This window comes from Barbus barbus (assembly GCF_936440315.1).
Source record: "Barbus barbus genome assembly, chromosome: 29".
Taxonomy (NCBI): Eukaryota; Metazoa; Chordata; class Actinopteri; order Cypriniformes; family Cyprinidae; genus Barbus; species Barbus barbus.
In genome coordinates this window covers 699,995-727,129 of record NC_136757.1, presented here as the reverse complement: position 1 = coordinate 727,129, position 27,135 = coordinate 699,995, and the positions used below count along the sequence as shown (strand labels likewise).

Here is a 27,135-nt window from a genome sequence, read left to right as displayed (position 1 = left end):
CGGCTGCTGGTGGCAGCGGCATCCGGGGTGCGGCCTAGGCTTGCTGAAGGCCTTCTGGTGTGGCTTTGTGGCCGGAGGCCTGTCCCCGAAGGAGTGGTGAATTGTTCGTGTCGTGAATAAGGAACGCCGCTGCCCTTACTTGCTTTAGTCACTGCTTTGGACGGAGGTGAAGAGTTTGAAGGCTCCCCGGACTGGAGAGAAGTGTAGAAGGCGAGGAGATCTGGCTTGGTAGAACGGCTTGGAATGGCACTGGTGAGTACCTGGCGAAGTCCTGCCACGGTCCAATTTTCCGCGGCTGGGGCATAGGAAACAGCTGACGTGAAGGAGGATGCTGGAGAAGGTGGCTGACGCCTTGGAGATGAAGATGACGGCGTGCCTCGACGCCTGGATGTGTGAGCGGGTGCTGCACGGGAAGGCCGGCGGCCCTGTGTTGCAGCCGTGGGCTGGAATGCGATGTCCTGCATTGGCGCTGGTGCAGAGAACAGCAGCTGGTGATGCAGGAGGATCCGTGGTTTCGTAGGAATCTTCGTTGGTAAAAAGTTCAATCTCTGACATGATTTCTGCGATTGGGTGTACCAATGTACCGGTTGGGCGATTGGGTGTACCTACCCCCCCAAAAACGTTTATATCATTCACTCTAAAAAATGCTGGGTTACAGTAAATACAACCCAGTGCTGGGTAAATATTGGACAGAACACATGCTGGGTTGTTTTCAACCAACAGTTAGGCAGTAATCCAACCGCTGGGTTCGTCCATATTTTACCCAGCATTTTTTAGAGTGTTGTTATCAGTATTTGTTTTTCCTACAATAAATGTATTTTTAGAGGATGATAGAGCTGGAAGCTGATGAAAACCATTCATATTTTTGGATGAGTCAGGCAGATTGAGAGCCCAGCGGTTGAGAGTGGCCCAGAACGATGTTTGCTGGGGGCCTGAACACCCCCCACTGAATGTGATTTTGAGGGGCCCCATAGCAAAATTAGTGCAAAGGGCCCAGATTTCCTAGCAACAGCACGGAGAGCAATCATAGTTTCAGGCTCATCCACAGTTTATCACCTTGTATTTACCCCATACTCCCCTTTCCTTACTGTAACCTGACTGAAGAGTTTTTCTCCACATGGATATGGAAGGTTCACAATAGGCTCCTCACAAATAAGTCTCTCTTCTCCAGGCTATAGATGATGCCTGCAATAACGTCACAGGAGGGGACTAATGTCAGGCCTGTATTTGCCATGCAGGAAGATTTTTTTCAAGATGTTTAGCTAGTGAAAGCATCCATTATGATGTGAATGAGAACCTGTGGCCAAATCCACTAGACAGGGTTGATAAAAACATAGAAGTGCAGCGAGGAACTGTGACTTTTCTAATCTATTTTTTTTCTTATTTAAAGTAGTTTTTTTACCTGTTGTGAGTTGATTATTTCATCAATAATTTTCAAATGTTTACTGTAATGATTCCAGTGTCTGTACTTTTCTCAATGATGTATGAATGTGTAGAACCCGGGTGTGTCTCACTCGAACTGGAAACTGAAGCTGCGGGCTCTTTGATCGCCCCCTGGTGGCTAGCTGCAGTACAGGTCATAAACCCCGCCCTCTCCATGTAAACGAATGGGACTTGAGTCATAACAAAAAAATTAATTACACTTCCAATACAATTTTCCAAAATATGATTTTGGTCATTTAAGGTAGTTGTTATCACGCTGATATATGTTCAATTGTTCGTTTTTGTGGTAAGTTTGATTTTAGCTAGTAATTTGATGCTATAAAAACGGGGCGTGTCGTTATGGTTGATTGGGTCTGCGGGAGTTTGGTTCCGCGGCTCCGCCTCACGATTCTACTGCGCAGACTCGGGCTCCAAACGAAGCTCTACTGCGCAGACTCGGGCTCCAAACGAAGCTCTACTGCGCAGACTCGGGCTCCAAACGGAGCTCTACTGCGCAGACTCGGGCTACAAACGAAGCTCTACTGCGCAGACTCGGGCTACAAATGACGTCATTTACTCACAATGGCAGCGGCCATACTGAGATGTATTCGCTTCACTTTTTTATAATGGAAGGAAGCGGAGACGCGTCGTCCATCTTTTTTTACAGTCTATGGTAGAACCTTAATGAAAGCTGCATCATGTGTTTTGAACAACTATATTTAATGATTGTACTAACAACTACACAATGAATCTATGAGTATCTTGTGTGTGGGTGATCTAAGGTAATGTTCCTATGATATTTTATAATAAATGAGTATTTTGAACCAATGCTTCTGCAAATGCAAGGCTTCTTTAAAGATATGAACGCAATATACAAAGTTTTGACCATTGGACAGTCTGTGTTACAAACAGGGCCTGAAAAAAAAAAAAAAAGTAAATCGGTTCACTCCGAGCAGAATCAATGTTTTAACGTTTCCGTTCCTGCGTTCCTCTGTATTATTACCGTTCCAAAACCGGTTCGAGTAGAAAAAATAACAGTTAATAACGTTATTTTTTTAAATTGTCTTTGCCTATAATAATAATAAAGTACAGTGTTTTCTTTACACAAAAGAAAAATAAAGGAAAATAAAACAGGAAGAGATGGTATCATAACCCGCTGCGCTTAGTCACAGCCAATACAGCATCATCTTTTCTAGAATTGCCTAAATGTAGGCTACTAAACAAAATAAAAAATCTATTAATGCTTTAAAGACATTAAAGTATTTTTTAAAGATATTTAAAAATGTTTGCTGCATTGTTAAAAATAAAAACGCTACTTGTATAAAATTGCGTTTTGAGGAAAAAAAATGTTGCGTCGCATTTTATTAAGCTATTATTCAGAAATGATGTAGGCTAAAATGCCAGTAAATCAAAATGTTTACAAACATGATAAATACAGTTATTAGTTTCTCTCCACAACAAATCATCTAAACTTAAGGCTATAGCCTATAGGCTATAAAAATGTCAATCCAAAAACAAATTAAAGGTGAAACTGATGCCTACCTCTCTCATTCGGCACAAATCCAAATGTTTCCATATTCTCGACGTATCGGGATGCTAGAATATTATTTATTATAGGCTTTGTACTAGGGATGCTCCGATCAGGATTTTTGCAGCCGATACGAGTACCAATTTCTTGTCATGGTGATCGGCCGATACCGATGCCGATTCTGATGCTTCAAGCTTTATATAACATATGTAATAATGTTATATAAATAATCATAAAAATTATTCCTTATACAGTGAACATTTTAATATTCCTTTAAAATTTAATATTCGCAACAAATCATTTGGACCCTCCAAAAGCCTTGATCAAACATCGCTTTTCTTCGTCTTGTATAATTAAATTCACGAAAAGGGCTAATGTAATGTAATTTTAGTTGGATTTCGAAAAGGATTTTTAGGATATTTTTGTTGAGTTGATATAACTCCAGACAAAACTCTGATTTCTGAGAGACTGAATAAATTCATGTGGCTGACTCCACTTCGCTCCGCCATGTTGCCAGATCTAGTTATTATAAGCGTCGCTGGACTTGTTTTAATACTTAATGTAACAGCATTAATAAAGTAATTAGAGCATTAATAAAGTGGAAAGATGAAGGCTGAGGTTAGAGATTCTGTATCCTATTTGCAAAATACAAGATTTAAACTTATTTTGGTGAATTTTTCAGTAGCCCCTCACTGCAGAACAAAGATCCAGGGGGCGGGGTTGGATCCACATCTGGGGGTGGAGATGGTAGGTTTAGGGGTGGAGATGGGTGGGTTTAGGGATCAGGGGATGGAGACGGGTAGGTTCAGTTATATGTAAGGTGGGAGGAGCTGGATCTAGATCTAACCACACCCCCTGGATCTTGTGTTCTGCAGTGAGGACCATCTCGCATTTTTCAGGAGATTGGTTGTGTTTGTTTTTTGTAGCAGTGTTGCCAGATATTGCTTCGCCGGCATTGACAGGCAGCAATCAAAAAAGGAGCGCGCAGAGAGTTTATTGCTGAGGAGACCACATTCGTTAGACAAACGCAATGATCACCATGATATTATCTGTACGAAACTGTGTCAAACGCTATCAAAGCAGTACTAGCCATTACTTTTGCACAAATCTTAACAAGTCTGTGTCTGCCGCATATTTTTTCTGTTATTCGAATAAATCCGTTATTAGTTTTGAAGCCATTATCCGTGCCTTTCCGAATAAGGTATTCAGCTTCGGGCGCATCCCTATTACAGAGGCATCTGTGTGAGCAGTAATCTGGGGAAGCTGTTCTGCAATATCATCAACACAAGACTTGTACACTTCCTTACAGAGCACAATGTCCTCAGCAAAAGCCAAATTGGATTCTTACCAAATTATAGAACAACAGACCACATCTTCACCCTACACACCCTGATCCACAAATACATTAACCAAAACAAAACCAAAATATTTGCTTGCTTTGTAGATTTCCAAAAGGCCTTTGATTTAATTTGGCATGAAGGTCTGCTGTCAAAACTTCTAGAATCAGGTATTGGGGGTAAAACATACAATATTATAAAAACTATGTATTCAAATAATCAATGCGCAATTAAAATTGGAAATAAACGAACCAAATTCTTCACTCAAGGGCGGGGTTTGAGGCAGGGCTGCTCACTATCACCAATCCTCTTCAATATTCACATTAATGAATTGGCGAAAGTCTTGGAACAATCAGCAGCACCAGGCCTCACACTACATGACTCCAACATTAAGTTCTTGCTGTTTGCAGATGATCTGGTTCTGCTGTCTCCAACAGAAGAGGGTCTACAGCAGAACCTGGACATCCTGCACAAGTTCTGTCAGACCTGGGCCCTGACTATTAATCCTAACAAAACTAAAGTACTGTCAGTCCTGTGTCGTGTGTGTCATGTGATCCCGCCTCTTGTTTCCATATTTGGTTTGTTTCCTGTCCTTGTTTAGTGTGATTATCAGTTGATTCTTGTCCAGCTGTGTTTTAGTCATTATCTGTAATTATCATGTGTATGTATAGTTTGTCTGTTCAGTTAGTTTTCGTCTGGTCTACTCGTTACTCCCCGGTGTTCCAGTCCGTGTCTACCATGCCTTGTCTTGCCCTGCCTTGTTTGGAGTCATTAAAGACTGGTTGATTTGAGTTTATCCTCGTCTCTGTGTTCCTCGTTCATCCTTGCTGTGTGCACCGTGACAAGTACTAACATTTCAGAAAAGACCCAGATGTCAGGGAAAGAGACACCATTTCACCCTTGGTATGACCAAAATTGAATATGCGACAAACTACACATACCTCGGGTTGAAGATAAGTGCAACTGGTAAGCTAAATTTGGCTGTGAATGAACTGAAAGAGAAAACAAGAAGGGTCTTTTACGCCATCAAAACATCTATCCAAATTGAAATACCAAAAGAATCTGGCTCAAAATATTCCAATCAGTCATAGAACCTATTGCATTATATGGCAGTGAAGTGTGGGGTCCTCTCCTAAATCACCAATTTGAAAAATGGGACAAAAATCTGATCGAAGCCCTGCATGCTGAGTTTTGTAAGAGTATCCTCGGAATACAGAGGAGCACACCCAACAACGCATGCAGGGCAGAATTAGGCCAATACCCTCTACTAATGCACATTGAGAAATGAGCCATCAAATTTTGGAAACACTTAAAAATGAGCGACCCCAACTCTTATCATTTTAAAGCCCTTAAAAACCATGAAGTGAACCCTGAAAAAAGTCCCATGATTCAGATGGTCCTGAAGCTGCAAACACAGACTAACATGACTAACATCCAACAGCAGGACACTGAAGTTCAAGTTCAAGTTCAAGTTGAGCTTTATTGTCATTCCGCTACATGTGGGGACATATAGTGGAACGAAATGTCGTGTCTCGCAGGACCACGGTGCTACATAAATACAGACATACAACAATGAAGTAAAAAACACTATAAACCTATACACTACTAACCTACTGACAGATTTAACTATAAGTATTTACCCTATACAAACTAAAAGAATAAAGGATAAAAAATACAACTATACGAATGCTTCACATAAATATTACCCTATACAAACTAAAAAATAGAAGATAAAAAATACAAACTATACGAATGCTTCACAAATACTGTACATGTGCAAAGAGAGACATTTGAGTCAGCAGCTGGTTGGGGAACAGTGCAGGATGATTTGTAGTGCATGAGCATCTAAACATACATATATTGCTGAGTCTTTTGTGAGATTGTGCACACGCAGCAGTGTGTGTAAGTGTCCATAGTGCACATAGTGTAAAGTGTAAGTGTCCATAGTGTAAAGTGTCCATAGTGCACATAGAGGAGAGTGTCCATAGTGTAAAGTGTCCATAGTGCACATAGAGGAGAGTGTGTTACTACAGGTGGTTTGTACAGGCCCACTCACCTGTGTGTAGCACACTTGAATTGCACAAAAATAAAAATAAAATAAATTTAAAAAAAATTTAAGTTCCATACAGTTTTTTCTTTGGTGTGGTGAGGTTTGGGGTGGGGGGTGGTCCATGTTCAGGAGGTAGGGGTTTGCATGGGGTTTCAGAGGGGGGTGGGGTGGTTTGAGTTCAGGGCTCTCACAGCCTGGGGGAAAAAGCTGTTGAGCAGTCTGGCGGAGCGGGCTCTGATGCTCCGGTACCGTCTTCCTGATGGTAGGAGCTGGAAGAGACTGTGGGAGGGATGGGTGGAGTCCTTCACGATGCTGTTGGTTTTGCTGGAGCATCGTGTAAGGAAGATGTCCAGGATGGAGGGGAGAGGGGCACCGATGATCTTTGCAGCTGTGTTCACTGTCCGCTGGAGGGTCTTGCGGTCAGCAGCACTGCAGTTCCCGTACCAGACAATGATGCAGCTGGTCAGCACACTCTCAATGGTGCCTCTGTAGAATGTGGTGAGGATGGGTGGAGGGAGACTTGCTCTTTTCAGCCGGCGGAGAAAGTGTAGGCGCTGTTGTGCCTTTTTGGAGAGTGACATGGTGTTGGTGGTCCAGGTGAGATCCTCTGTGATGTGCACCCCCAGGAATTTAGTGCTGCTGACTCTCTCCACAGTCGAGCTGTCGATGGTCAGTGGGGGGTGGTCAACGGAGTTTCTCCTGAAGTCCATCACAACCTCCTTTGTCTTCTCCACATTGAGGGACAGATTGTTTGTGCCACACCATTCAGCCAGCTGTGCCACTTCCTCTCTGTAGTGCGTTTCATCGTTGTTGCTGATGAGACCTACCACTGTTGTGTCATCAGCAAACTTGATGATGTGGTTGGAGCTGAACTTGGCAGTGCAGTCGTGGGTCAGCAGTGTGAAGAGCAGCGGCTAAGCACACAGCCTTGTGGGGCACCTGTGCTCAGTGTTGTAGTGCTCGAGGTGTTGTTGCCGACACGGACTGACTGAGGTCTTCCAGTTAGAAAGTCCAGGATCCAGTTACAAAGGGAATTGTTAAGGCCCAGCAGGTTTAGCTTATTTATGAGCTGTTGTGGGATTATTGTGTTGAATGCCGAGCTGAAGTCAATGAACAGCATTCTAACATAGGAGTCTTTATTTTCTAGGTGGGTAAGAGCCAGGTGGAGGGTGGAGGAAATTGCATCGTCCGTAGAGCGGTTTGGACGGTATGCAAACTGGAGCGGGTCGAGTGTGTTGGGGAGGCTGGTTTTGATGTTATGCATGACTAGCCTCTCAAAGCACTTCATCATGATTGGAGTCAGTGCTATGGGACGGTAGTCATTGAGACAGGACACAGGTGATTTCTTTGGTACCGGTATGATTGTTGTGGATTTGAAACACGTGGGGACGACTGCCTGGTTCAGCGAGGTGTTGAAGATATCTGTTAGGACATCTGTCAGCTGTGCAGCACAGTCTCTCAGAACACGGCCAGGTATGTTGTCAGGACCCACAGCCTTGCGTGGGTTAATCCTAGATAGGGTCTTCCTTACGTCGGCTGGAGACAGACAGAGCGCCCGGTCGTTGGGAGGTGTGGGCAGTTTTTGTGCAGGTGTGTCACAGGCCTGTGGCGGGGGCTTGTAGTCAATGATGGTCTGAATGGCTTGCCACAGGCTCCGTGTGTCTCTGCTGTCTGTGAAGTGGTTGTTGATTTTTTGGGCATATGACCGTTTTGCTTTTTTGATGCCACAGGACAGATTGGCTCTAGCTGTTTTGAGGGCTGCTTTATCTCCTGATCTGAATGCTTCATCTCTGGTCTTTAGCAGCCCACGAACCTCTGCTGTCATCCATGGCTTCTGGTTTGCACGTGTGGTGATGGTCTTGGTGACTGTCACATCATCAGTGCACTTTTTGATGTAAGCAGTCACAGTTTCAGTGTACTCATTCAGGTCTGTGTGGTTGTTGTAGGTGGCTGCCTCTTTAAACATATTCCAGTCTGTGTCCTGGAAGCAGTCCTGCAGTGCTGAGGTGGCATTGTCTGGCCATACTGTGATCTGCTTTTCAACCGGTTTGGTGAGTTTGAGAAGTGGTCTATATGCTGGGATTAGCATAACAGTGATGTGATCGGAGTACCCGAGGTGGGGGCGGGGTTCAGCCTTGTAAGAGTTCTTAACTGTTGTGTAAACAAAGTCCAGTGTGTTGTTTCCCCTTGTTGCAAAGTTCACATGTTGGTAGAACTTTGGCAAAACTGTCTTTAAGTTTGCGTGGTTGAAGTCACCGGCTATGATGAAAAAGCCATCGGGGTTATTTGTTTGTTGTTCACTGATGGCGCTATACAGTTCACGAAGCGCGTCTTTAGCGTTTGCACACGGGGGGATGTAAACCGCAACGATAACAATGGCCGTGAACTCCCGCGGCAGATAGAACGGTCGACACATCACAACCATAAACTCCACCAGCGATGAACAGTGTTTTGATAATACCGCAGCATTGTTACACCAGTCTTTGTTGATATACGCACACAAGCCACCTCCGCGTGTCTTACCAGACAGTGATGAATCTCTGTCCGCTCGGAAGTTGGATAGCCCGTGCAGTTGAATGGCGGAGTCCGGCATGTTGTCGTTTAGCCATGTTTCGGTGAAAACAAACACGCAACAGTCCCTTGCCTCATGCTGTGTAGATCGACTGAGTTGAATTAAGTCCAGTTTGTTTTCCAGAGAGCGAGCGTTTGAGAGCATGAGTGTTGGAAGAGCCGGTCTTGGGGGGTTAGCTCTTAGCCTAGCTCGTATACCTCCGCGCTTACCGCGCTTCCATCCTCTCTCACACCGCTTGCGACGCTGCCTTGTGCGGGTAGCGTCAGTAGGCGAGGCCGCGGTCTCGAGGTCCGGCTCCAGCAGTAAACAAAGGCCTCGTAGCTTCTCAGTAGCCGCCGGCGAGAGTTGATGCTCGTATGCGTTGCTGATATCCAGAAGACTTTGGCGATCATAGATGAATTCTGGGATGATTTCCTTAAGAGTTAGCGGTAAACTTACACTATTTGGAGACGAACAGACGACATTAAACGACATAAAAGCACCGTCTTTGGGACCCGGAGCAGCCGCAGCGATCGATCGCGCCGCCGAAATAGTCATCCACAAAATTTGGCCCAACCAAATTATAAAAGAACAAAAAGAAAATTATCTAACCTATTGGAAAGAAACAACAGAAAACAAAGTTCAAGTTCAAGTTGAGCTTTATTGTCATTCCGCTACATGTGGGGACATACAGTGGAACGAAATGTCGTGTCTCGCAGGACCTACATAAATACAGACATACAACAATGAAGTAACAAACACTATAAACCTATACACAACTAACCTACTGACAGATTTAACTAGAAGTATACTATATATAAGCAGAGGTGGGTAGAGTAGCCAAAAACTGTACTCAAGTAAAAGTAAAAGTACTTCTAGAAATATTTACTCAAGTAAATGTAACGAAGTAAATGTAACTCGTTACTACCCACCTCTATATATAAGTATTTACCCTATACAAACTAAAAGAATAGAAGATAAAAAATACAAACTATACGAATGCTTCACAAATACTGTACATGTGCAAAGAGAGACATTTGAGTCAGCAGCTGGTTGGGGAACAGTGCAATAGTGTTGTCAAAAATATGGATATTTCGATAAATATCGATACTGAAATATCTGAACGGTACCAATATTAATTTCCCGAAGTATGGATACACCGATACTAGTCGAGCTGTCACTTTCACTTCTCTCCAAAGGCGCTGGACAAGCACCACACGTGACCGCACTCGTCTCCTTCGCTCTGGTTAAATAGCACAAGTGAAGCGAATAGAAAGATGACTGCTCTGGTTGTTAAAGAACACAGCAGGAGCGCTATCTGTAGGATCTATGATCTCCGCGATGCAGAGAACGCCACGGAATCCAGTCATAAACACAGAATTTACAGTTTAACACGGAATGTCACGGAATTTGTCAAAGTTTGGATGAATTAATCAAAAGTAGGTCATTACAATTAAATCAAATCGCGATATGGACTAGTATCTGTAAATATTAAGCTGCAAAAGTGGATTTAAATATGAATCCTGCATGTTCTGCGCGTCTCTGTGTGAATGTGCTGCACGTGCGGTTGTGTTTACTAATGTGGCGCTCGCGGTGATTTCAGCGTCTGCCGTCTCAATGAGGACATAAATACATCAACAATATCTCCAGAACTGATCTGAAAGGCACTTTACCAGCATTTTACCATTTAATTTGAGTAAAACTAGCTTCATATCATACACACACAGAACTTTAGAAGTATTCACGGCAACCCGTCAAAATAAAAGTTCGGTTTAACTTAGCCTATTAAAGACCGTGTGCCAGAAATAGACTATATTACTATTATTTAGTAGAATGTACATAATACTACTACTTACTACTACTGTTCATTTTTTTAAAAGAAATAATCACAAAATATTTTTATTTTAATAGTAAATCCCCTTCATTTGCCAAAAATGTAAATGTTTAATTTTCATTAATTCAAATATAAATCAATTAAAATTGTTTTATGCCTTCATCTGATATCCAGTAAAATTTAAATACACAACACAGAATTTCTGAGGGGGAAAACACATTTCATAAGGCTACTGTAAGAATAAATAAAAATAGTTTGTATGCATTCAAATAATAGACATGCTAAAACACAGAATATGGTAACAATAAAACATAAGGTGAGAAAATAATAAAACATTTCATACGGCCCTAAACGTGTCATGTGTTACACTTTTAATAAATTAAATATTAAATTGTATAATTTTCATGATTTTAATGAATTAGACATGCTTTTAGATTAATAGCATTTAATTTGACCATTAAAAAAAAAAAAGGCCAGAAAAATTCAAACGGGAAAAAAACGGAATCCAGAAAAATAAAAAATTGAATGTAGAAAAAAATAAAACGGAATTTGGGGAAAAATAAAAGGGATTTCATAGGGCCCTATATCTGGAAATATTTTGGTTATGAAGCAAATGAGAATATCAGCAAATAGAACTTTGGATTTTAATTAGTACATGTATTAGTAAACGTTAGTTTCAATTAACATTTAACTAAGATTAATAAACGATTAATAAATAAATCAACAAATGCAGTGCCTCAAGACATTTTTTTGTTCATGTAAAATATACCGCATGTTCTCGACTTGTTACATTTATCTTTAAATTAAAAAAATTACCCCCTTAATATTGTGGCAGTTTTTTTCACCGTGGTATCGAAAATGGTATCGAATATCGATATTTTTCAAGGTATCGTATCGAAGTTAGAAATTCCAGTATCGTGACAACACTACAGTGCAGGATGATTTGTAGTGCATGAGCATGTAAACATACATATATTGCTGAGTCTTTTGTGGGATTGTGTTCACGCAGCAGTGTGTGTAAGTGTCTACTGCACATAGAGGAGAGTGTGTTACTACAGGTGGTTTGTACAGGCCCACTCACCTGTGTGTAGCACACTTCCAATTGCACAAAAAAAAAAAGAAAAGTAAACTTGAATGTTATTTGGCCCTAAATAGAGATTCCACAACTGCAGAATATCTGAGTACAGTGAAAGACTGTAAACTAAGAAGACAGATGACGAGGTACAGACTGAGCGGTCATACTCTGACTATAGAGACGGGCAGATATCGACAGCACTGGCTGCCCAGAGAGAGCCGCATCTGTCCATACTGTACTCATGGAGAAGTGGAGACAGAGCAACACTTCCTCACCAGCTGTCCTAACTATCAACACATTAGAGAGGCATTTGATCCACAATTTGAAACACTTTACCCTGACTTCAAAATGTTAAACAAGAAAACACAACTTCAGTATTTATTAGGTGAAAAACAAGATTGTATCTCACTAGCAGCAAGATACATTGATGCCTGTCACAAAAAGAGGGAGGAGTCAACAAATCAGTGATGCGCCCACACACACACACACACACACACACACACACACACACACACACACACACAAACACACACACACACACACACACACACAAACACACACACACACACAAACACACACAAACACACAAACACATACACACACACACACACACACACACACACACACACACAAACACACACACTCAGACACACACACACTCACACACAGTGGTGACGGGTTAAGAGCGGCAGATGTTGTGACAGCAGGCAGACGCAGGTTTCAGATATCAGCTCAGTTTATGCAGTCGTTGTCCACACTGGATCTGCTCAACTCTTGCTCTCTAGTTTCTTTAGTGTTTGCCCTGCCCTGTTTTACAGCCTAGAAAACAAAGTGTTGTTCTTTCATGTGATGTGTATGTTTGTAGTAATTAAACTGAGCATTGATCACAGAGAACAGCAGCAGGATCTGCACTCGTCCGTCCCGTCCTAGGTGGTGCTGTAATCTCACTCATATATATTTTAATAGTGATCATAGTTTCTTCTTCACTCCATTTAGAATAATTATAAACATATGGTTAAAATCATAAACACTCTCATGAGCGTCTTAGTTGTCTGAATCACGAGAGCAGTGATCTTGAGCTCTTTATGGAGGCTTGTGAGCTCTGCTTTCATCTGTTTAATGATCCTCTCATGGACTACTGCTCGATTTATACAGCTGTGTGTGTGTGTGTGTGTGTGTGTGTGTGTGTGTGTGGGGGGGCTTGTTTTGACTATACTCGTGAGGGTCAAATGTATTCACTTATAATTATTATAATAATAATAATGGCATGGCCGTAATGGAGATCATGAAAATATCCAAAAACTGTTATGAAAATAAATGTTAAAAATAAAAATATGACATAAATAAAAATAAAACCTGTCTATGAGAACCCTTTTAGATTATGATTATGATGCGGCAATGTTATTTAAAAAAGAAGCATCTCTAAAGGAACAGCTGCCAGAGGTGAAGCTGAGTGAAACTGAAGCCTGTTCTACGACACTTCCTATGATATTAATCAGATAACTTAGATACATAATTAGTGATCGACCGATATTGATTTTTTATAACCGATACCAATTATTTGCATGTCTATGTGCCCGATAACCGATATGCAGAACCGATATTTATTTACTGTTATAAAGTAAATAAATGACTGCGTGAAGTAAGTCCATACTTCACTTTGGTTTTATCTCCTTTCAGTCATCTTAACAAAACATGTTTTGAGAATTAGCAGTCCTTCATGCAGGGCTCTAGACTCATTCTTCCCACTGATCTCACTTTTGCACACGAGCACGTAATTTGGTTGCAATTTGTTTTTGCTACAACATTTGATTAATCAATGCATGCTGATGAACTTTTATCATAGTTTATAGTTATATGGTAACGAAAGTTTTCAACATTCAACTCGTTCTTTTTCATCTGTATTATTTGTGATTTAAATTTTGTGAACAGGACTTCCTTTTTTCGTGCGCTTTTTACTTTCAAATTGCGATCTTGGTGTCACATTTTACAAGAAAAGATCATTGTCTGTTTTGCTTATATCTATACACCTTTAACTTTTTAAGACTAAAACAAAAGATGGATTCATTGTTATTCTTAATTAAAAAGCGCAACAACAATAAAACAGTACGTTGACAATGACAAACTCTTACATAACATTTATCAACAAAAACGAATAAGACGAGGCATGGCACAGGACACATCACATGCTGTACTATATACCGAGTATATTACAGAATGTTTAGCAAACTCTGAGGAAGCAAATAAATATTAATATATATATTTTTTTTTAATTAAGGAAAGCCTCCATAGCATAACCTGAGGTAAACAGCAAAGATAACAAGCTTCTCAAAACGAAAACAAAAAGAAAAGCAAAACTAAACTGGCTGTAGCTGACAGGACTTGCATGTTTTTCTACAAGAATACCACCACGTTCACCTTCTCTGGTTTAAGAAGCGGTCTTTTACTTTAGTTTGAAAACAAATCCATCCGTTGCGCTCCATCCGCGACGCGCACCTTCACGCTCGTGCTGACGCAGCGAGTATAAACCAGGCTCTACCCACTAAGCGCTCGCGCTGAAAGCACCTCTCTTCACGTGATCAGTGAAATCTGACTCCTGCTATAATGTGCTGCGGCTGGCAGCGCGCGCTGTATGAAGCAGACGCTTTGGAGTAGCGCAGACCTGGCACTCGTACAAATGCGACCACGTCAAATTTTAACTCGCAAACAATTACCATTTTGGTCGCAGTCTAGAGCCCTGTCATGTTAAATTTAATCTTCATATTACAACAATAAAAAACATTTTATTTATAAAAAGCTTTAGCAGCAACACTAATATTAGCAGTAAGCAAAATGAACATAGAAAGTCTAATGTTTTCAAATGGAGAAAATAAAGGACACGAGTCATATCAACTTCATTTTTAACTACAGTTTTAGTAGGTTTATAAGCTGTTTAATAGGATAAAGAGTGAAGAATAATTCACTGGATAATGTTAATTCACGGAATAATATTCTCTGGAATATTGGAATATAACAAGCATTGTATTTTATTGCATTTCTCAACTGGCATGCTCTAAATTATGCTGCTGACAGCGCGGTTTATCTGCATTTACACAGAACTATAGGCTACTCAAACTGCGATCGATCGCGGAGATAATAAATAATTAATTTCCATAGAGTTGTATTAATTTAGATGTTTATAAACGAAATAATGGTTATATAGTAAGTGTTAATACAATTTAGGGTGCTTCAAAAAAGTGAATCTTGTTAAGTTACATGCGGTGGCCGTGCTGAGCATTTCTTGAGCATCACCTGCTGAGTGAACTGCAATATGAAAGCGGCTTCACGAGACTAATGATGAGCATATAGACAACAGAGAGAGAATTACATTCAATGCTTTTCTTTCCAACATGCAATCATTCATGGCTGTATTATTTAATTCATGCAAAGTTACGTCTTTATTGGGAGAGGACTCGACGGATTATCTATGTGACTCCGACTTCACGAGACTAATAGACCACAGAGAGAATTAAATTCAGCGCTTTTATTTCCACCATGTGCTAATTCATGGCTGTGTTATTTCAGGCAAAGTTATAGCCTATCTTTATAGGGACAGGGCTTGACAGAGTATCTTATTTATCATATTTCTTAGAGCCAAGTTGCATTTAAACTATATATCAGGCATTTATGTAATACATCTAATTTGTGCATTAATGCCTGTAATATTAAATAGTTTACTAACTACAGCAAATCAAGTACCTGCACGCCGTTGCTGTCTCGTCTCCCCTCAGATGCGCTGCAATTGCGATCCTGCGCGCAATTCTGAAAACGTCCACAAGATGGCGGTGTTTATCGGGGAATCCGATATTACAAAACCGATATTCGATTATGGAAAAATGCTTAAATATCGGGAAAAATATCGGTAAATCGATATATCGGTCGATCTCTATACATAACATTATCTGTAACATTACCACTTGTATCTGCACATAAGGATGCAAATGCCAGTGAACTTTAAGTTACGCGCTATAGAGAGAGAGAGAGAGTGTGTGTGTGAGAGAGAGAGAGAGAACATTGTTTTGAGTGTAGGATATTTTCCAGACCCCTGGAATCAAGACCTAATTACACCCATCTTTAAACAAGGAGACAAGTTCGAGCCAAGCAGTTACAGAGGCATGTGTGTCAATAGCAACCTGGAGAAATATTCTGTTCGATTATTAATATATGATTACAAAACTCTCTCAAAACCCACAAAATCTTGGAGAAAAGTCAAATTGTATTTCTGCCCAAACACAGAACATCTGACCACATTTATACCCTCCACACTATCATTGATAAGCACGTTGTCAGGGTTTTGGGCCCGTTTTACCTTGCTTTGCCCCTGATTCTGTTCCTGTTTCCTTATTTGGTCATGTTTCTTTTCTTGTTTAGTTAATTCATTATTCCTCGTTTAGTTTATCATGATTCCTTGCACCTGTGGTTTTTAATTATCCCTAGCATTTAAGGGATGCTCCACCCTAAAATGAAAATTTTGTCATTAATCATTTACCCCCATGTCGTTCCAAACCCCAAAAGGCTTGTGACTGTCCCATTGACTGCCAAGTAAATAACCCTGTCAAGGCACAGAAAAGTAGATGAGAATACTTTACGTACAGAAATAAAACAAAAATAACGACTTTATTCAACAGTTCGGCACCATAACATCACCGTAGCGTCATTTGGGAGAGTACCGCTGCACGCAAAATGCATATGCTCTTCCGTGTCAGCCACGACATAGGGATGCGCTGTCTGCATTCAAATCAAAGCGTAAATCCACATAGAAAATATATATATGTGTGTGTGTATATATATATATATATATATATATATATATAATATTGGTCCCCCCCGATGTTCAAGACATTGTTACGGCCTTGGTGAGTGTGTGTGAGGGGAACAGGGTCACATCACAGCGGAGTGTGTAGCCCGTCAGAAATTGTCTTAATCGTGGCTTGTGTGCAAACACATACATGCATCATCACTGTGTCTGTCACGCGACTCTGTTCCGCTCTCGGGCTTGAACTGATAAAACTAACTTGAAAGCTGAAGCTCGCGATTATGGAAAGGGGCATTACATTTCCGACGCGTGCTTGTGGTGTTCGGCCAATCACAATGCACTGTGTCAGCTGGCCAATCAAAGTGCATTTGACATCTAAATGTTCATCATTTCGTTTTTCTTTTTCTTTTTCACCTTATTGGAATCAAAACTAGGAATCAATAAGAATCTGAATCGATAAACAGAATTGAAATCAGAATCATTCAAATTCAAACGATACCCAGCTCTGGTCACGGTCATGTATTGAACATGTGTTTTAGCGCCACTCACTGGACATTTTTCTTAGAAACTGCTGTGAAGTGTGCTCTAAGGTATGTAATATGTCAGTGTTGCAGAAATGCCCCTCTGAGCACACATCTTCAATTGTGTTCTAGTATTTATGATTAGCTAGGGACATTCCAGACTCCTGTTGTGTGTGTTTGCACAGTGATCCAGAGAGGCATTATTGGTGTGTTGTGCTCAGAGAGGGTGTTATGGGTGGAGTCTGTGTGTGAAAGCAAGCTTGATGACTGCTGATGATGAAATGTTAATGAAATGGCTGTTAATTCGCCTTCAGTCTCTGAGCAGTGTTTCTGCATCACCCGACGGTCACGTCCAGCCTCATTTGCTCCGTGTGTGACGAATGCTGCCATATTTACATGCCACTGACCTACTGAAAGCTGGATGACAGCAAATTTGCATTTTAGCTTGTTGTTGGTTTTGGAGGCTCAGAGCTATGTTTAGGATGAGACTCATATGCTGATCATTAACCAGTGCATTACAGAGAGACCGGTTTTTTCCTCAGTTCTCATGTTTGATATCATCTTCATCATGATACACTAGGTTTTTGCTAGTGATTTTTTCACTTTATGCACCCTTTCTAATTCAGTGTCGTTTTAAGTGTTTAAAGGTGAACTTAGTATGTCTTATTCATATTCACACATTAAACTTTATAACCAAAGCAGGTCTTACAGTTATTACAATTTTATGCAATTTTATTCAGGGATATTTTCAAATAAATCACAAACTTGTGTGGATATAACAGTGCCTATAAAATTATTGTATACTGTAACTTTAAAGCACTCACATTATGGAGGTTTCTTGCTTAATGTTACTAACAGTTCATTTAAATACAGAGTTCTGTGATGAAACTCTAGATGGCGCAGTCTGATAGGTCTAACTCAGTCTGACCTAATGACATCATCACATGGCACAGCTGATTGGTTCTCTCCTGCTTGCTGTAGCAGATGCAGCGATTCAGAAAGCCTCCACCTTCCCCAGCTCCACCTGTACAGATCTGCTACGGGGTTTATGTGCAGCAGCAGTATTTCTTACATGCTCTCAGCAGCAGGTTGTGGATGTATTAGCAGCAGCGTAGCAGATCTACTCTGCCAAAACCAAACACTTTAACATTGTCATGTACATTACCATGCCAATCCCTCCTAGAGTTGTCATGACAGAACTGAGAGTTTTTGTTTGTCAAATCACTGCCTGTCCAGCAGAGGGAAACAGAGAGGTGTAGGGTTAGGGTAGGAGGATAGAAAACACAGTGTTGGGGTGTGTGTGTGTGACTCTTTGCTCAGTCTGAGTTTCTTTCTGTAGGCAGAGCTCCTGTGAATCAGATTTTTGTCTGATTTTCCTGCAGTACAGGAGTGAAAAAACCACCTCACAATGTTTTAGTTGTCCATGAAAAAATGTAGCGCTCCTGGACGCCGAGGCTGGTGTAAAACAACGAAAAAAACATGATTTTTCTATCGCTTTGAAGATTTGATTAATTTACAGAACTTTTCTAGGTCTGGAAAGGACCATTTTAAAAAATTGCCTACTATTTCCAGGTGTTTCATGACTGTGGAATCGCTGCTAATTGAACATTACACGGAAATGTAACTTCATTTCCAAAGGAACAAATCCTGAGTTTGTATTCCTGCGGTTACTGTTCCATTTATGAGAGGAAATGTCACTGGTGTATTTAAAACCGCTCGGTAATGTAAAAGCTTCACTCTCATTCTTCATGAAGCCTTGAACATTTCTCTCAGTAGTAATGGTTTTCATGAGCTCAGTCATTGTGGCTTGTGTGTTCTGACGCTGTTCTTGCCATGAACAAATCATGATTGGTCCTACATGCTGTGATTTAATCAGCAGATGTGTTTATGACTGATGATTAATCGGCCTCGGCTGATGACTGAGAGTTGAGTCTCATCAGATGAGTCTGTATGGCTGTAAGTGCTATGATGGCCTGCATCTTGCTCTGTAAGCACGTCTGTGAAGCTCAGTCTGAACACGTCTGCCCGTTACAGTGGACATAGAGGGTCCAGTCACACTGTCAGGGTCATTGTAATGTAAATCTCACCTCATTGCACACTAGGGTTTGTTGTTAACTGTACACCTTTAGCTGGTCTGTCACTATACAGTTGACCCCTGAGGTCTGTATTGTACAAACTGGATATTGTTTGATATTCATCAGTAGGAACTGTTATTTCACCACATAATATTTTTATTAATAATTGGTGTTTCCTACAACTGACCAACAGAACTGTTTTGCTGCATTATTGCACCGGTGTTGTGCTTGTTGTGTTTTTATCTGATTGCATGCTGGAGGTCAGGCTCTGTTTGCACAGCGAGAAGCAGACTCATCTGTGTGTCCGACAGCTTCAACTGCAGATGCATGACCGTTTGACCGTCTGCTAATGTTAAATATAGTCACATGGGTTCAGGAGTTATTTATTTAGTCATTTACGACAGTCTGCTGCTGCATCAAGAAATGCAACTTGAATCTGTTTCACCATTCGATTTGATTATGATTATCTTGTGAATGAAGCGATTCGATTCTATATCACAATTCATCACGATGCGTCCCATCCGCAATTTTTAATCCGGCACATGGCTACATTTTCATATTAATTTTATATCAAATTAATTTAGAAAATGTTTTCATCAATTATACAAGCATGCTACTTTTTAAAATAAATATAAATGAATAATAAATCAAAACATTTGTTATGAATTTAACCAACTAAACATAGCTTCAAAACATCAGCAAATATAGAGTAATAAAGGGGGATAAAGACAATTACAAGTGATAAAGTAAAGTATCTGAAAGTTTACAGACAATCATAGTTATGTCAGACCTCTGTTGTGTGTCTTGTGTTTCCATGCCCATATTTGGTTTGTTTCCTGTCCTCGTTTGATGTCATTAGTAGTTTATTCTGTTCCAGGTGTGTTTGAGTTAATTATCCTGTGTATTTATAGTTCTGTCTGTTCAGTGTTATTTGGTCTGGTGTACTCGTTACCCCCGGTGTGTGATGTCTGTGAGTTTGCCTTGTCCTGCCCTGTCTCCAGTAAAGTCTATTGTTTGAGTTACGTCCTCGTCTGCGTGTCCTTGGTCCTCCCTGCTGTGTGCACCGTGACAGTTATGGGTGCTTACATCAATTTCATAAAAGTATTCAGAGATGCGAGTGTGTTTAACCGCAGCCGCAAGCTTCAGGACGAACAAACACAAAGCGCTGTGAAGTTCTGTCACTACGTGAGTTTTGCACACACTTGCCATATGTGGAGGAAAAAAACAAGCTCGATCGATTCTAGAATCACTGAAGAGAGAATCACAATGCATCGGAGCATCGATTACTTCCAACACCGCTACTAGTCTTCCAGTCATCCATAAACATAAGAAATAAAATCAGCATACTGTGAAAAGCTCTCAGACTCCCAGCGTCTGTCGGTCTGGAGATCTGACCCTCCTCGTGTTTCTCACGCAGGTACGACCCGTCCTCCTCGTGACGGAGAGCTCCATGGTGTGGACTATAACTTCCTGTCTGTGGAGGACTTCCTGGAGCTGGAGCGGAGCGGAGGACTGCTAGAGATAGGAGCGTATGACGGTCAGTCACAAACCCTCAGTCCATCATCATCACCACACAGAGCTTCACATCAGCTTATCGAACGATCGCCATAAAACCCTTGCACATGCCCAAAGATAGCATTAGCATGCTAGCAGAGCCAAAAACAAAGCAGAGAGAACTCACCCTTGAGCATCTCAGACACTTTGATGGATGCACAATATTTACAGGAACATTTGACAAACACCCATTGATCAGTATAGGACAGAGAAATACTTGACCGAATTACTGACGTTAATGATATCCAGAAGTCTTTGTATGACTGAACTGAACTTTTTTATAATGTGTAAGATTGTGTCTTTAACTCATTCACTGATTTTTGTGTGCATGTGTCCAAATTTACAATTTGACAACAAAATTTAAAACGCAATTATAATGTAAAAAATGATTGCATTAAATGAATTTGATGGCGACATGTTAGATGAAGCCCATTTATTATTCAAGTGTTCTTCAAGCTGCATTGCTGTTGTGTGTCAGACTCCAGTATGAATGCTGTGGCCATTAGATTGGTGCTGAGTGTGCTTCTGCAAACACACCAGCACACTCTCTAGCGTCAGTTTTAGAGGAAAGCCTACAGACGCCTCTGCTGTGTTCTCCTGTACTGGGCCGAGTGTGTGTGTGTGTTTTACAAATCTCTCTTTCTCTGCCATGCTTTCTGTTCGTCTTTCTTTTCAAGCATGCTAATGGGTTCCTGGTTGCCTAGGTAACTATTATGGGACACCCAAGCCACCCATCCAGCCTCTCAGTAGGACAGTGATTACCCATGATGCTTTGCGACACAGTTGCACTGGTTCCCAGAAGTGCTGCGATTGCGTGAAGCATGCAGGAGTAGAGCAGACAGTGTTGCAGGAGGATGCAGACATGAACAACACGTTTACAGGTGAGTGTGTGTGTGTGTGTGCGCTGACGGAGCTCTCACTGTCTCTGTGTGAAAGTCTACTGGCTGGAGTGTGTGTGAGTGAGAATGATCAGATCACGTGCTGAGATCAGGCGGGCTTGTTTCTGAGTGTGTGTGTGTTTAAGAGCGCATTACTGCTAGAGTTTGAGTTTGTAACTGCAGGATAAACAGAGCAGAGCAGAATCTCGTGTGACCGTGAGAGAGGCGGCTGCTTCACTGGAGCTCTACTGACTGAAGGCTTTATTTTGTGAGGGTCTCGTCTGTAGCGACTCTGAACACTGCTAGCTGTGTATTATTAGCATTCTGCTGCGCTCTCGTCTCAGCTGCAGTCCTGGACAACAGAGTCGTATGAGCCGGGATGAACACGACTGAAGGCACCGTGACCAACGAAACACATGAAGATCCGATGATATGAGCTTACTGTATTCCTGTACTGAACAGTCAGTTAGTTCAGTCTAATCAAAGAATCGGTTTACATTTAATTCAGTACCAAAAGGATCCATAGAAGCTCTTCATAAAACCTTACAGGAATCAATTTGCATTTCAGTGACTACAGAAAACTGAATAATAATAATAATAAAAATATATATTTTTTAATCTAATTCATCTAATTGGACAATTGGACAGGCACAGGCCCATGGCTAGGTTTGGATATCATTTAAATTTTATCGATATCGATTCCAATTTTGCTATTTGATTCTGATTTTTATCAATTCGATTCTAATAAGATTAAAAAAATCTGAATTCAAGTCAAACGTATTTATTCTGTCTTTTTATGAAGCGTTGTGTTGCAGCTGAATAACATCAGCAAGACTCAGCAGCAGCTCTTTTACACTTAGGAACGTTTGCCTATGGTTTTAACAAAAATACCACAGCAAAAACAACTAGACTAATATAAATATCAAACATTCAGTTAAACACAAGCAAACAGTAAGTAATAAAATAGGAACAAACAAGTCAATAAGCAGTAGCATTAATAACTGAACAAATTTCAGGTACAGAAAATGAAATCAACAGTTTAAAAACACTACAAAGTTTTCTTTTCATAAATAAAATATAGATCAATCCTCATTAGTTAGGAAAGATGTTCAGTCAACATCACTGAATGATTTTCTTTTGTTCTTTGATTAACATCAGTGACAGGAAGCACATGTTTATTAGGCAGCTGTCTGTTTCACTTAAAAACAGCTGTTTATGATGAAATACTGATGTGTTTTTGTGCATGTTGGTGGGTAAATGTGAAAGAGAAGTCAGTAGTGGTGCAGTGGAAATGCATGGAGCGGTTTGAGAATGGACACAGGCCGGGAACCCGTGCTTCAGATGTGTGCGCAAGCTCTTTCTCCTCCTGCACTTACAGCAAATGCAGGAATCGAACACTGAATCGAATGCACGTGTCTTATCCAATCCCTGGTTCTTGGTAATCTGGAGTAGGGATGGGCGGATCGATCCTAAAGTATCGATACTTTAGATACTGGTGTTGTATCGAAAGGATCGATCCTCACATTAAAATATCGGTTCTAAAGTGCGTTTGTTTAACCACTAATTTTATTTATCAAGAAACTCTGTGCATAAAATAAGCTTCTAAATAGAAAAATAGACTATATTAGCGAACAATTGTGTTTGATAGAGCTATTTTCTCCTGCTCATTGGAACACATGCAAATGCTGAAAGACAGAAGCAACCAATCACAGACAGCGTTCGCTGCTGACGCATGGCTCATCAGAACCTTTGTTCAAATAGAGCTGCGTTTCCCAAAAGCATCAGAAGCAGAAGAAACCATTGCCACATTATTACTATATATAAAACTAATCCTAAAAAATGCATCTCGATTTCTACACAAATATGAAGCAGCAATAATAATCGTTTCCTGAGCAGCAAATGATATTAATTTATTTCTGGAGGATTATGTGTCACTGAAGACTGGAATAATGATGCTGGAAATACAGCTTTGATCACAGATGCATTTTAAATTACATTTTTAAATAGGCCTACATTAAAATAGAAAATAGTTATTTTAATGGTTATATTTCACAATATTGCTGTTTTTACTGTATTTTTGTTCAAATAAGTGCAGCCTTGGTGAGCATGAGACTTATTTAAAAAATATTACAAAATCTTACTAACCCCAAACTTTTGTGTACATGTAATATTTATTATAAATAGGCTAGTTTGTGTAAGCAAATTTAAACTGTTGTTAAACGTTCAAATGGATTCTGTTATGATCTGTAATTGCTGATAATACATCTGTCAGAAAAAAATAATATGCTAAAGTTTGATCTTTAGGAGTACAGCATTCTGGCAGCCTTTTAAAAATAATTTACCATGGTTTTATTACAGTAACCACAGTTTACCACAGTATTTGTAGTAAAACTGTAGTAAGCACAAATTTACCATGGTAATAATAATAATTCATTTTAGTACTTACTGTATGTAACACCATGTTTATTTTTCATGAGGTACCCTGAAAGGTGCACCTTTATAACTTATATATACCCGTAAAGCATGCATACTTGTACGGTACTAATATGCTCCCTTTTAGGGGTATAGGTGCATCTTTGAGGTTACTGCCCCAGTAAAGGGCTAACATACCATTTTAGTACATTTCATTTCTGACAGTGTAAACAAAAAAAAAAAGGCCTGTGAAATGTAAAAAAAAACTAATATTAAGTGAGTATAATTACTGATTATATTCTTTTAATAATTTAAAAGATCATTTTAGTTTGCAGGTATCGGTATCGATATCGACGATACTGGGCTTGAAAATATCGGTATCGGATCGAAAACAAAATAAGAGGTATCGCCCATCCTTAATTTGGAGCTGGCTCTGGATACCCAGCTGTACTCAGAGCAGGGCTGTGTTTGAGGAGCGTGTGCATGCGTTTGTGACTCTTCTCTTGTGTCTCCTCCCACTCCTCCTGTGTTTTACCCAGAGTTCTTAGCTCGTAGTCTCTTCCCCTCTCCCCTGCTGTGCACAGGAGACTCCAGCCGGCCGGAGGTGCGAGACAATGCCCCCAGCTATGTGCTGAACAACATGGCCACCTCGCCGCCAGGCCTTCCTCCAGACCAGGACCCCCTTGGAGCGCTGCCGGACAACTGGGAGATGGCCTACACTGAGAGCGGAGAGATCTACTTCATCGAGTAAGACACTTCACTCAGAGCCACACTACAGGATCTCACACACACACACACACACACACACATCCTGATAAACAAACACACTCACGCACACACACACACACACACACACTCACACACACACATTAAGCCCGGGACACACCAAGCCGTCAGTGAGCATCTGTAAAATACTATAGTAATTTATAGTTATTACTGTAGTGGTTTTGAACCATACTATAGTAAATTACAAGAATTAATTTGTTGTGGTAATTCTATAGATGCTGTGGTAATATAACAACCATAGTAATATAAATACATTACCCAATACTGTACTGAGTTTTCTACAACTATAGGGTATATTATACTACAATACATTATAGTTTACTGTAGTAAAAACTAAAGTATACTACAGTATTTATTACAGTTTATCAGTTCACTATAGTTAATATTACAGCATGCTGTAGCATTCATTAACAATGTGTTGTAAATACTATAATATATACAGTATAATACACTTTACTATAGTATGGTTAAAAAACTATAGTATTTACTATAAATTACTATATAGTATAGTATTTTTTCATGTGTGTAGTTTGTTTGTTCAGTGTGTTTGACTCGTCAGCTCTCATCGGGGAACTCTGATTGGACGTTCAGTTTAGCGAATGAGTCGATGCTTGAGAATTAAAGTGAAAGTGATGAAAACGAGTAAACGAAGGCAGCACAGACAGAAGGCTGCTCTAATGTTGTGTGATCTTACCCATAATTCCAATATGTGAATATTTTCATAACAACATAAGCCGCTTAAAATTAAGTTATCAACAAAACTCATGTTCAAAATGGTAAGCAAGCGCTGCTTTGTTTTCGTTTCGTATATCTGTGTTAATCTTGTATATCCTTGTTTCGGTTTCTCATTTTAAATGATGGATATTTAGTATTGATATCTGCTGATATAGACAGCTAGCTCCTCTCTCACACAGGCGCAGAACGCAGATGTTAGTGTGCAGTTGGCTGTAGTCTGAGCAGTGTGTTCATGCGCAGCTTTTTGGTCTAGACGACAACACCGTCGCTGCTAGTTCTTTGAAGTCGGCTTGATGTGTCCTGTCCTTTAGGTCTGCTGGTGTACTGTCACCGATCATGTGTTTGACATGATCTCAGCTCACGCTTCAGAAGTCTGTGACTGACCGTTTCATTACTGTCATACTCACACCAGTGATGTTGTTTACAGCCACAACACAAAGACCACCTCGTGGATTGACCCTCGATGTCAGGACAAACAGCCCAAACCTCTAGAGGACTGTGACGACGATGGTAAGACAGCATCATCCATCATCATCCACCGCTGGACCGCTCTGTTCCAGTATCATCTCACGCTTATGAAACCATGTTATTTAGTGTATGTTCACTACATGGGAGACACACTTAAATTCTCACACACTTGTCCACAGGCAGTGGCTCTCAAGCAGTGGCCCAAGAGAGGGCCTCAAGATGACCATGAAAATAAGATAAAACAATTAGAAATCAAAATTGTCCTTATTTTGTTAACCCCCCCAACAAGCGTTTTTCACTGGAGATTCCCAAAGTCTTGGAAAACCTGGATATTTCAGGGAATTTTAACAGTGCTATTTTAGACCTGAGTGGAAATGAATAAACTCTTAGAATTCTATAAAATAATTATTTTACTGGTTAGAAATTAAACATTACAAAATCCTTAATTACAATGCCCTTAATCTTTGTCCAGTAATTCACAAACAGCTGGAAAAGCAGGGCCTTCAGATATTGTTGAGGACCTGGAGCAGAGCTGTCTTTGGTAACATCAGTGTCAGACTGGTTCATCAGAGCGTCGCTGAAGATCTGCCCGACCTGATGAATGCGGTTTGGGCTTGGGAAGAGCGAGTCCCTGCACGCTGTGACCAGCAGAGGACGTCCTTCCTCAGCAGTGCCCATTACTGCCATCTTGAACACCAAAATCTGAATATCATGTGGAAAAAAGATTTCTAAACAAGCTTTAAACAGAGACGCATCTCTGTCTGTGTTCAACATCAATATTCAACATACAAACACATCAATATTCAGGCTAAAGGAAACTGGAAGATTGCTGCTTTACTCAAAGCATTGATTATTAAATGAAGCTGTCTGTATTGAGAAAAGTGTTATACAAATTAAAATGGACTTGACTTAAAAATACGCAGTTCTTATGTAAGAACTGTATAAATATACATTAAATGTATTTCAGGAGATGTGTGATGTGTTTACTGAGGATGATCTGATGTAAATCTGGTCTGACAGATGATAGGCTTATGTATATTCAACAACAGTCTGCTTATCATTCTACTTTAAACACGGCACGTAAGAATTATTATTCAAATATAATTAGTGATGC

At 40.4% G+C, this 27,135-nt stretch overlaps 1 protein-coding gene across 1 annotated transcript in view; it reads left to right on the top strand.

Annotated features, from left to right (window-relative positions):
- The window catches only part of LOC306849917 (membrane-associated guanylate kinase, WW and PDZ domain-containing protein 1-like), a gene marked incomplete at both ends in the record, with an annotated part of 77,332 nt that extends 51,088 nt beyond the window's left edge, over positions 1 to 26,244 (top strand). The window contains 5 exons of the mRNA XM_079385301.1: positions 20,606 to 20,725; positions 21,447 to 21,623; positions 24,572 to 24,779; positions 25,981 to 26,063; positions 26,201 to 26,244. Of these exons, the coding sequence (XP_079241427.1) occupies positions 20,606 to 20,725; positions 21,447 to 21,623; positions 24,572 to 24,779; positions 25,981 to 26,063; positions 26,201 to 26,244 (632 nt within the window). The remainder of the gene's footprint in view (positions 1 to 20,605; positions 20,726 to 21,446; positions 21,624 to 24,571; positions 24,780 to 25,980; positions 26,064 to 26,200) is intronic.
- Between the last annotated feature and the right edge of the window lie 891 nt (positions 26,245 to 27,135).